Source organism: Tiliqua scincoides, chromosome 2 (assembly GCF_035046505.1).
Source record: "Tiliqua scincoides isolate rTilSci1 chromosome 2, rTilSci1.hap2, whole genome shotgun sequence".
NCBI classification, from domain to species: Eukaryota; Metazoa; Chordata; class Lepidosauria; order Squamata; family Scincidae; genus Tiliqua; species Tiliqua scincoides.
This window is the reverse complement of record NC_089822.1, coordinates 164794919-164807154: the sequence shown is the minus strand read 5'-3', so window position 1 is coordinate 164807154 and position 12236 is coordinate 164794919. Positions and strand designations below refer to the sequence as shown.

Below are 12236 nucleotides of genomic sequence, written 5' to 3'. Positions count from 1 at the left end.
TTTTCCCCCCCACAAAAAAGTGGTTAGCCACTCAGGGCAGTGTGCAACTGCTCCGATTGCCTGTGGCCTGGAAGGAAGTGGCAATTATTTCTGGGTCAGGCACTTTCAGGGAAGGATAACATAGATTGTCATGGCCTCAGGTGCCAGAGGGGCCAGCTATGCCAGTGAGATTAAGACAAATCAAGAGGGTGCAAAGCCATGAACCAGGTTACCTGATTGAAACTCTTCTTAGACTTGGAGCTTTGCCTCTTGATCACTTCTGTTGCAGTGAGGGTCAAACATTCTGTTCTTGAGTCTGAAATAGAGAGGAAAGGAGCAATGCCAATATGTAGAACCTCTCTAGAGCAGTGTTTCTCAAACTATGGGTCAGGACCCACGAGGTGGGTCGTGAGCCAATTTCAGGTGGGGCCCCATTCTTTTCAATATTTTATTTTTAATATATTAGACTTGATGCTACCATGGTATATGACTGCATTTGGGGAAAGGTTAAAGACTTGTACTTTTAACAAGCTACTATATATTATTTTAACAATGACTGTAAATGAGACTTACTCCTGGGTAAGTGTGGGTAGGATTGCAGCCTAGGATTGTTAAAAATTTGCCTGCTTGATGATGTCACTTCTGGTCATGACATCACTTCTGGTGGGTCCTGACAGATAAAAAGTGGGTTCCAGTGCTAAATGTGTGAAAACCACTGCTCTATAGGAATACTCACACTGAGAAGAGCACACCTGCCCACAGTGGAACCAATTCACATATTTTAATAGCAAGCAGCACTGTCACCTTTATTGTCTCTACAGCAGTTTACAAACTTTTAATATGTAGGAAGAGGTCTATAGGAGGATTAGAAATCACTCTCTAGAGCTGCAGTTTCTATAGCATCTGGGCAGTCACCTATCCTCATCCCTATGAGTCCAAATCCATCATGCTCTCTCTCTCTCTCTCTCTCTCTCTCTCTCTCTCTCCACCCCGTGTGTGTGTGGGGGGGCCACTGCACCTTGGAGCATGTAATGTGGCTTATGCAGAATCTTAGCTTTCATTCCTGGACTGTGGGGGCAGGGTGTCAGATAAACCTCTAGTTCTCAGAGTGGTACAGAAAATTGGGCAGCTTCTGGAAGGCACTCATATGGGAGACAAAGGTTATATTGGGTAGAATGATCAGTGGTAAACATACAGAATTTCTTCACTCAAGGCAGTTCCCAGGTTTTGGGTTCCTGTCCCGACACACCTAACCTTTTATGTCACTACATCTTTATGTCATCTTTCTCAGCTGCCCAATCCTGAGTTGACCCCCAAACCAGAATACACATGGAATATGAAACCACTATGCTCTACAACAAGGGTGTCCAAAGTTTTTGGCAGAAGGGCCACATTGTCCCTTTGAAACTGTGTTGGGGGCTGGGGGGGAAAATTTACATTTAAAATTTGAACAAATTTACATAAGTTTACATAAATGAATATATTAAAGATGAACTTATATGAATGAGGTCAAACAGTTGCCCTCACGCTGAGAGCAGTTGCGTCGGGCCAGCGTGGGCTCCAACAAAGCTCTGGAGCACCAGAGGCTCATTGGAGACTAGGGGCTCCCAGTGGGCCACATTGAGAGGCCTCGAGGGCCGCAAGTGGCCCCAGGGCTGGGGTTTGGGCACCCCTGCTCTACAAGAACTGAGACATGCTGTAGTATTAGGTGGTTCTAAAAGGCATTCCAGTTGTAACATCCTGTTCAGTCTAAATGGGCAATTAAAATGGAAAGCAAACTGTATTAGGAGGCTAAAAATAGAATTTCCTAAAAGAATTGGAGCAGAGTCAACTCTCAGCCTTGTGTACAAGACCAATCAGTGTTCCTGAAGTATTACCAGCATTTATAAAATTCAGGCAGTTTGTGACACCTAGTGGCCAAGAAGGATATTGCATGCCCTGTAGGTTAGCAAAAACCCACAGCATCTGGTCCACAAAATGGCACATAAAGCAAGTAACCCAGTTGAGAATTGTTGGCTAGAGTCTAGCTCCAGAAAATGATGTTAGCTGTCCCATTGCCTGTAAGTGGATATGGAATATTGGGGGGGGGGGGGCTAGCTTTGTGTTATAAGAAAACATGTAAGTTTGTTTTAAAAGAAAAGTGTTTGTTTTAAAAGTAAAACAGCTTCTGGAGGAGTGTTGTTGAGAAGTGAAGCAGTCAGTGTGAGTGTTTCTGCCTGCCATTTCTCCATTCCAAATCTGCTCCCCCAGCATTAAACACACATATTGAACTTCACAGGAAAAGATTCTAAGGAGAGAGGGAAAATGTAATTTGCAGTGGAGAAAATGTGGGCAGGGAAAAGGTTAGGGTACCTTTCACCACTTTTCCTCTGAAAATTGTACCCTCACAGAATGGATTTTCTTTCCTCAAGTGTAACTCTGTTACATATATTTGTGTAGCCCCTGCAAAGGGCTGTATTTTGGCATGGTGCCTGATCCAGGCCTCACAAAACACCTGCTTACATGGCTTATCCTTCCATGTATTATCTGTGATATATTGTAAGCTGCCATGGGCATTTGCTTTGGCATGGGAAAGGTGGGATATAATTTTTTAAAATAAGTGATGATAGCTTGGGCTGGGTGGAACTATGCATGCTGAAGTTTTCCTAGTTTTCAATTTAAAAAAGATGCAAATGGGAATTCCAGAAAAGGGACACAACCCTGAAGGAGAAAAAAGTACTACGAAACAGAAACCTTAAAAGGTTTACAAATGGCAGGATAGAGTTTGACATTTAAAAAATAGGTAAGGGTGATCATTAGCCATTGTTCATCAGAGGCGGAACACAGTCAAATAAATTAAGTTTAATTAACAAGAACGAGAATGTTTCTGAATAGTAAGGCAGCAGTGGGGCAAAACGAGAGTCCATCTGCTCTTTGAACACTTGCAGAGTAATCGTAACAAGGAATAAGCTACATTTAAAGAGAGGTTCACAATATGGTGTAGAAATATTAGAGTATGGGTAGGTTGAGTGCTTTATTTACTATGTTTCATTTGTGATTCATGTCCCCACCTCACACCGTTCAGTATACTAGTACAGGGGTTCAAATTTTTCAGGCAGAGGGCTGCATCAAGTATCTGGCATGTTGTCAAGGGCCAGAAAAAAAATAAATTTTAAATATGTTAGAGATGGAAATTAGATGAATGAATAAATGAATGGGCTCAAATTTCCAAGTTTTCTCCAAGCACCAAACACATACCAAAGAAATAAAGCAAACGCTTAAATGGACTTCCATTCCCTCGCCCCACAAGCAACTTACTTAAATGTACAGGAGTTAATACCTCAGAACCAACACAGCAAACACCTGGAGCATATTCTGAGTGCCCAGGAGGCTTCCCCTACCCTCAGAAAGTCTTCTAAGGTCTTCAGAGGACAAAAAAGTTACTTCCTATTCTGCGTGCAGCCTCCCCGGCCCTCAGAACACCCTCCATATGTGACTGGAGCACAGCTCTGGTTGTGTTCAGTTGAGTGGGCCAGAAGCTCTCAGGTGACCAGAATGGGCTGCATCTGGTCCCCAGGCCAGGGTTTGGAGACTCCTGTACTAGTACATCTTTACTAGTACATCAGAAGTCAAATCTTTAGTTGCAGGGTCCAATATAGAGAAAGCCATAGTGTTCTTGAATATAACTCCCCCAGACTTCAGAAAGGGGAGGAGCAAGGGAAATAACTACTTTAATGCTTCCCACTACACCACAGGTATGGTAATGCGACAGTGTCAGCTCTGCCAAGAGATTCTGCCAGGTAGTCTTTAGCTCCACGAGGAACCATTAATACAAGAAGGGGGTGCACATGCGAAAACAACTTGTACACAGCACAAGTGAACTGAAAACCACTGACATCCCCTTATCAGTAGCTGTTTCTGAGATGTGTTGACAGCTCCAGCCTGTTCAACACAAGCGCTATCAGAAGTTGGGAACCTTCCTCTACCCAGCCCCTAATGGGCTGCCAGTACTCACCTAGTTCTTCTTGCCTCGTACAGGACTTGCTGAGATTGATGGACGTAAAGACTCTCTCAAGGTCATTCCAGCGACTTCTTCCACTGATGGCTCTCTGGAGGAAACAGAGATGGGTTACACTCCAGGCAGGGAAGGAGCAGCACCTCCTTGCCATCTCCTTCATGGAAGGAATGTTGAACTGCTGCTCACAGCTCCAACTCCATAAGAATAAATTTCCACAAGTGCTTCCCTAAGCATGACAGCTTTGCTCAATCATCAACTCCTCATTCCCTTCATTCTCCTTTTCCAGCCCAGCTAAAATATCAGACCCAGATATGGGGGAGACACTTCAGCAACAATGAATCAAATTACCTTGCTGTAGGCAATCTGTAGTGTTAGTGGGATTGCTTCTCTGTCTCCATCTATGCCCAGCCGTTTGCTACCTGGACCTGCGCAAAAACAAAGGCAAGAAGCGGCCTTTATCTGACTAGTCAATGACCCAATCTAACTTATCACATACAAAAAGAAATAAATTGTTTAAATAATAAATAAATGAAGAGGGAAAAGGAATGAAATCACACCTGATAATGCAGCTAAACCATTCAATGTACCTTGAGACTATCTTATTATCAACAGTGAGGAAAGTATTCACATTCAGGCCAGGTCTCTATCTCAAGACACACTGACTTGACAATGCACAGTCTCTTGTAGTGTATGCAGGGCATTAGCCTTGTGTGTGTGTGTATGAAGTCAGAGGCTTAGGTTCACCATGCAGCACCCCTGAACATACTGGGAGTGAGATGAAGAAGAGAATGCCTCTCATTTGGCTATAGCAGCCATTTTCAACCTTTTTCAGCTCATGACACACTGTCAAGGCACTAAAAAGGCATACACCCAGTTTTTTACTTACATTAAATTACTACATTACAATTAATTTTTATTTAATACAATTAAATCATTACATGACAAAGGGCACAATCCTAACCAGGTCTACTCAGAAGTAAGTCCTATTTTGTTCAATGGGGCTTACTCTCAGGAAAGTGTGGTTAGGATTGTAGCCAAAGACTAGGGGGGAATGTTCCAATGGGACTTACTTCTGAGTAGACATGCCAAGGATTGGGCTTTTGGTTGCACTCTTTTCTCAAATACACTAGCAGGCAATTGGCACTTCTCTCTCCTCTCCCGCACCCCCCCCCACAGCCACATTCCCCCCATCTCATAATTGCAATTAGCACCTCTCCTACTGTCCCTCCCCTCACTCAACTGCACCTTCCAAAGGTCCAGAATCACTTGCCTCACATTCTCCCCCCTCCCCAATTGCCTGCTCCTGTATTTCAGAAAAAAAGTGTGACCAAAAGCCCAATCCTAGGCATGTCTCCTCAGAAGTAAGTCCCATTATAGTCAGTGGGCCTTACTCCCAGGAAAGTGAGGCTAGGAAAGGAACTTGAGAGCCCAGCCCAGGCATGTGTACTCAGCAGTAAGTCCCATTATAGTCAATGGGGCTTACTCCCAGAAAAGTGGGGCTAGGAGAGGAACTTGAGAGCCCAGCCCAGCCCAGCCCAGCCGTGTCTAGTCCCATTGTAGTCAATGGGGTTTACTCCCAGGAAAGTGTGGATAGGATTGTGGCCCAACACCCCTACTCTGAAAGGCAAAGGCAAGGCAGGAGGGTTGCTTTGGGGAGCTGCAGGCAACTGTGGCAAGGAAAAGGGGCTTTTGTGGCTGCTAGCCTCAGCAAACTCGCTGGCTTCCTACCTGCTTGCCTCCCCCCCCCCCCCCCCGCAGACCTCCTCCAGACTCCTCAATGTGCTCCCAATCAGCACTCGGGGCAGGCAACATGGGACTTGATACCCAATCCTAGGCGTTACTCAGAAGTAAGCCCCATAATAGTCAAATGGCTTACTTCCAGGTAAATGAGGATAGGTTTGCAGCCTTCCTCTTGCTCATCAGCAGGAGATGCAAAGCAGCCTCAGCTGCTCCTTTTTCATGTGAGGCTGCCTGCTGCCTACATCCTCTGGCCCCACGGCACACCTGAGGCTGCCTTGAGGCACACTAGTGTGCTGCGGCACAGCAGCTGAAAACCGCTGGGCTATAGGGAGCTGTGTTAACTTTCCCCAGTCGAAAGAGGTACCAGCAGTTGAGTGAAAGAAACCAGAAAGGTCAAGCAGGCCTGAAGGATTGAGCAGGCAGGGCAAGACCATCTTTCAGGTTGTGAGAAAACAAGTCTGACCTTTCAATGGCAAAACCAAGAGGAAGCTTCTCTAAGTTCTCTTCTTATGCCTGTTTTCAGTGTGAATTTCTAAAGTGTCAAAACTCAGCAATGTGTTAATAGAAAACCTTCCAGCTGGTCACAGTGCTATTAAAACCGCTGGTGTATTCCATTTCTGTGGGTGAGACTTTCCAATTTTCTCTAGCACATCTGTTTCCCCAAGAGCAAAGCATTCCCAGTCACAGTGTGCTGCAAAAAATAAACACTCAGACCCTCCTCTAGTGTGGTTTCAGGTGCCTACCTGAGGCCTTGATGGCCCGTATGGCTGCAGAGTGGCCCAGCTCTAGGGAGTGGATGAAGATCTCAGTTCTTGTTTCTCCCCAAATGAAAGTGAGCTGCGGAGTTCAAGGAAGAAAAGATCATTCTAGAGATTTCCTGGGATTCATTAAGGTACGCAAGGCCCTAGAAGGGCAGTCCTGTTCTTCAGGTCCAAAAGAGAAAAGTAGCTAGTGGTTTGGAACAAGTATGGGCATCCAACTTAGAGATGATCAATGTAAAGAGTTTAAACATTCACTGGCTGTTTCCAAGCTACAAAAGAGGACTCAGACTCTCATTCTGGTGAGGAGGACACCTATGCTATGTATAGGTCAGACAAGAGAAAGTCAGCAGCAACATGTGGAACTGGGTTTCCTGTTTTAGTTGGGAGACAAACTATGGTATGTCCTGAGTTAAGGAGAAAACTGGAGGCATGAGCTTGAGACATGACCTACAGTTTGGCTGAGATACCTGCACTGGATCTTCTAATGGCAGGAAAATGGTTTTCCACCATGCCCTGTGTTAGTTACCTGGAACAGGGCCTAGGAGAGGGGGATAAAGGGGGTTGTACCAGGTAATTTGTACCTGGGCCCAGGAGTCAAAGGAGGGGAGCCAGAAATTTCCTGGGGCCTTCCTTTTTCCAACCTCACCCATGTGGGATGCTGGTGGCATTACTGTGGGCACATGGCAGCAACTACTGCCACAAGCTAAACACACCAGACCCAGGAATGCATACATTCCTCAACAGTGTCACATCTGGGAGGAAAATGACCTGTTACAGTAGCTCTTTGGCTTGTGGATCTGCTTACCAAGAAGGAGTGCATAGGAGCTCAGCAACACGGCTGTGGGATTGCAGCTGCTGCAGAAGTACATTTTAATTCACACAGGACCTTCCATTCCAGTGTAAGCCTAAATAAAATACTAATCTCCTGCAATGATTCTCCATATCTGAAAGATTTTAGAGAGACTTAGGAGTATGTTTGTTTTTCTGTATTACTATATCTAGCTGTCAACACTGGGAAGGCAGGTAGACCTGAGCTTTGCATTGGGAAGACTGGTAGACCTAGGCTCCAAAGACTATTCTGGCTGTTGCCACTTTCCCCCTGCCTGTTTTGCCCCCATTCTGCCCACCCCATCTCTCTGTTTCACCCCCTCCCTCTTTGGGAAGGGACCCAAAAGAAACTTTATACCCCCTGGTAAAATTCCTCTCAGGGACCCTGATCAGGAATACAAAGTGTCAAAAGGTAGGTTTCTTTTTGGTAGGCTTGGCGTTCTCTTCTCCAAGCTAGTAATGAGGAGAGGGCTTGACAATGGTTGGCAGCCACCATGCTGCCAGTCACCTCTATTCATTCAGTGTGACAGTTTTCAAGCGAAAGTAATGACTGAGCTTCGTGGAGACACAACCTTCACTGGCCTACTCTGGCCAAGCACAAGACAGAAATGGAGCTTAGCTGCTTCTGACTCAGAAATATGTGACCCTTCAGTGGCCTGGCCAATCCCAAGGGGTGCAGGTAGGAAGCCATAATTCTGACCAAACTTACCTCTATCTGGTAGACCTGCAACAGCACAGGGCGGGTAGCAAAGCGACAGTAATAAAGGATCATGTCAGCAAGGATAGGAAGCTGCTCTGTGTCCTCCAGGGATTCACTCTCAGGCTTGACAGATTGCTAAAGACAGAGAACCAAAAAGTGGATCACCACCTTACCACAGGGCAGGCACAGATTCAAGACCAGGCCCGATGAAGAAGCACTTGCTCCAAAAGCCCTTTACTTCCCCATCCTGGAAGGGCTTCAGAAGAGTCCATGTTTCTGGGCCAGTCTCAAAACCCTTAGCCAGAAAGTTTGTAGTGCTGGAGCATAAGAATATACTGGGACATACTGCAAACCAGTGTGAGATAGCATCTGAACTACAAACATCTAATGTGTTTAAAGTCATTCTGTTTACTGAATTTGCATTCTGTTCACTTTTTATTTTTAAACATGTCAAAGTAAAAGTCCTTGTCAATCATCCCAGTCTCTTTACATTCATTGGCTTGAACAGAAGTGTGTTTGTATCTTATTGACCATCTGTCTCTGCATTTCCCCCCCTCATTTCTTCACGGTTAAGAGGGAGAGATACTTTTGTTTTTTGTAATTGAAGTTAAAATTCAGAGAAAGTGTCTACAACAACCCTAAGAGGTAGCCAAGTTCCTCTCCACCATCCATGGTCATAGCCTTGTCTGTTTCTTATACTGGCCCCATGCATGGAACCCCCCATAAAAACAGAGACAGTTTCTTCTGCTTTTGTAGGGAAACCCTTGATAATCCCTCCAACCTATAGGTAATAGAGGAGAGGGACAACTACATGCAAGCACATAGGCCATGCTGAAGGCCTAGATCTTGCAAAATAAGCTGGCTGCTACTTCACAGAGAACTGCAAGTACAGAATTCAAGACATACCTGGCATAGGACATCTGTGGGAAGGTTCATCAGCCCAAGAACATTGCGTTCGTACCATGGATCTAGCATACCTAGATAAAGTGAAATATCATTTGTGCTACTCTCCATTCCTGCCAAACCGGGATCCTGAAACCAAAGAAATATGCTCCATTAGTGGATATGGTATTGCTGAAGACCAGGGCATATCAGGATCCTAGCAGAAGACTGCCCAACGACTCCCCAATCTCCTGGAACAGCTGGGTTGCAATCTTTCTATTGCATGTACTCAAGAGGTTCTCAAACACAAACAAATCCTGGGCACACCATATGGTACACTGAACAGAATTTATGGTGATGATCATAATGTTGAGTTCAGCATGTAGTAGCCCTGTCACATAAACGGCTCACACTAGTTGGGAACAGCTGCAGAAACACATTTAAAGGTAGCTGCCCAGCATCTATGGCCCCTGCATGCTACCACTCAGCCTCAATTCCCCATCTCTAAAAAGCAGGAATATTAATGACCTACCACAAAGACAGCTTGTGAAAATTACTGAATGAAGAATAGTAACACACATTGCATATGATGAGGTTCTATACTACTCATTTAATTAAATGAACACACATCACACCACTGTTTTCTAGATCACTCTGCTTGTGTGGGCCTACAAAAAACTTAGCTTGTAAAACTGTGAATTCAGGGAAGCAGGCCTGACTGGGAGAGCTGGTCAGCAGCAGGTTCCCCTGCCACAGCCATGCTTCCTCCTCTTGCTTTCAATCTGCAGCCATCAGAGCAGACAGAGACAGCATTCTTTCAAATGCTCAGCTTCATAAACTGTATTGCTTTCACAGGACTGCCTCCCCACTTCATCAATGGGAACAGCCTGAGAGCAATCCAGGCCACACCAACAGACAGCTCCTTTAAGATGACATTGCAAGCAAAAGAACCTATCTGTGCTTAGCCTCCCTGCAAAGGGCAATGAACAAGTAACACCCCAAGCTGCCCATTAGCAGCCCATCTCGTCCAGACTGCATACCATTGTTCCAGGGGTGCGGAACTGAAGGTCTCCTGGAGAAGGAGGAGGGTGCGTCAGTGCAGATGAGGTAGGGCCACTCCTCTTCACAGGGACATAGAAAAATTGCAGTTTGAAGTACCGAGTCAGCCAGGGGCAGCTACTTTCTTGAGATCTATAGTGAAGAAAGGTGGATGAAGATGATGCTGTTACAGTTTGCTAGCAACCAGCAAAATGTAAAAGAGGACCACAAGGAAGCATAGTTCAGACACAACTGCACACTCTGCAGCACACCAGAGGCGTGTTTATGTCATTCGTTTGGTGGACGAGTAAGACAGCATGAGAGAGTGCAAAGCAGACAAGTTCCAGAGAGAAATTCATCACCCTCTCATGGCCCAAAGCAAGGGGACAGAGTCTAGGGACAGTGTAAAATGCCAGACAAAACCTAGTGCTGAACCCAAGAATAGGGTTGGGCAGAGAGAAGAGATATTGGGAGCCAGCGACTGTCTTCTCACTCACTTCAGATTGCTGTAAGCCCGGGCCACTTTCCCCGAGATGCGGTCAGAGCCAAACACAACAACTCGCAGTTTGGAGATCTTTGTATCCTCATCACAACTCAGGATGGGCCTGCGCTTGACACAGGCATTCTGTGCCAGTTGGTGCTGCAAAAGTGTTGCACTCAGTGTAGGCTGGGGGAGGGACTGTGCCCGCCGGGAACGCATAGGTACAGGGTGCCTGGCCACAGGATTACAGAGGCTCTCTGCTCGGCGTAGTGGCAGTGATAGTGAGGCTACCTCAGAACCATATCTCAGCTCTTTGCCTAGGATCAACTGGCTCTTGCTCTTGAATAGCTTGTAGATCTTGTTGGAGAGCCGGTGACGCTGCCTGGGATAGGCCTTCTCCTCCTTTGGATCCAAACGTGCTGTCAATTCAAGAGAGCTCTCGTCACTGTCCTCTGCATAACCACTATCCATGCAGTCCTTCAGGCTGGAGACAAAAAACTTTAAGGATTTTTTGGAAGCCAGTGAGAGCTCAGAGCCTTTGGAAATAGCAGAGACGACAGAAATCCGTGAGTCCTGTGGGCTGTCCCCTGACAAGGTTGAATATACAGAGTCTTTGGAGACAGAGGTCAAGGAAGACAAAAGAGAATCTCTTTCTGGAAAGCCACTCTCAGCATCTTCTTCCTCCTCATCTTCCAATACCACTGGCCTGGGGTAGTCCCCCTCCTTGTCTAGTATTTCATTCAATATGTCTATGCCAAGAAGAGAATAGGGGACAGAAATTAGGGTGTGACAGAAAACCTCACCCAGAGTAAGGCGCCATGATATGTAAGGCTACTGTAATATGGTCTAGTCCCCATCCCAAGATCATTGCAAGTTCAGCCCCAAGTTTGAAACAGTAAAATCCGGGGTCCCATCCAATTACAGCCAATATTGTATGACTGCAGAAAGGATTGCCTTCCTTCCAAAAATGAACTCAGCTGTGCATGACATACCATAACACAGGCCAAGGAAACTCGCCCAGAATCAAGTTTGTCTGTGAGTTTTCAGCTTACCAAAATTGTCCTTATCCCATCTGTAGGTATAACACCGGGCAGCAGGGATAGGGATCAGGCGGAGTTTACACATCTGGGGTTCCCCTGAGGAGAGACAGGCCACCAAGTTAGAAGATGGATAGGCTTCGCCGGGATGGCATGGAATGGACAGTATCCAAACAAAAAGGAACCAAAAAAAATGCTGGTGCTTTCCTACCTGTGATTTCAGGCAGCCCTGCTCTCTTTGCAATCTCCTGCAAGGCAGATTCCAACTGCTCCCTGGCTGTGACAGGTTCAGTACTGGTCATAGCTGCCATCTCCTGAGCTTCTGTGGTTCTGGCAAATATATCCATGAGCTCTTCTACAGACTTCAACTACAGAGAGAGACAAAGACAGAGATTGCACACAGTCAAGTTGACCTGGCTGGTTTTGCAAGATGAAAGTCCTACCACCCAGTATGGCTACTTCAGTCAGTGTAAAAGGTTAAGTGTCCAGAGCAATCATACAGAGTTGGCAAGCATCATCTGGGTCTCAAAAATCATGCAATCAACTGGTGACATATAAGCAAGAGAGCTTATCTAGTTGTTTTCTGGATACTTGATCACTCCCTCATAACTACAGTAGCAGTTGTTTAGATACTACACGAGCAACACCATACCCCATCTTCATGCACTGCAAGGGGAAATGGTCTTGCAATCTTGCTGCAAGTGGATTTCATTGCTTGCTCCAGATTTAAAACCAGCTGTATGTGCTTTCCGCCACAAAATAGAAGAAGGTAGAGTGTGGAATTAATGGGGAA

General features: G+C 45.7%; 1 protein-coding gene across 1 annotated transcript in view; it reads right to left on the bottom strand.

Annotated features, from left to right (window-relative positions):
- Positions 1-12236, bottom strand: part of PIK3R5 (phosphoinositide-3-kinase regulatory subunit 5) — a 69104-nt gene that overhangs the window by 3456 nt on the left and 53412 nt on the right. The window contains exons 8-17 of the mRNA XM_066614003.1: positions 11655-11811; positions 11459-11542; positions 10423-11155; positions 9928-10078; positions 8912-9037; positions 8015-8140; positions 6460-6553; positions 4325-4401; positions 3974-4067; positions 213-295 (exon numbers count right to left, since the gene is read on the bottom strand). Of these exons, the coding sequence (XP_066470100.1) occupies positions 213-295; positions 3974-4067; positions 4325-4401; positions 6460-6553; positions 8015-8140; positions 8912-9037; positions 9928-10078; positions 10423-11155; positions 11459-11542; positions 11655-11811 (1725 nt within the window). The remainder of the gene's footprint in view (positions 1-212; positions 296-3973; positions 4068-4324; positions 4402-6459; positions 6554-8014; positions 8141-8911; positions 9038-9927; positions 10079-10422; positions 11156-11458; positions 11543-11654; positions 11812-12236) is intronic.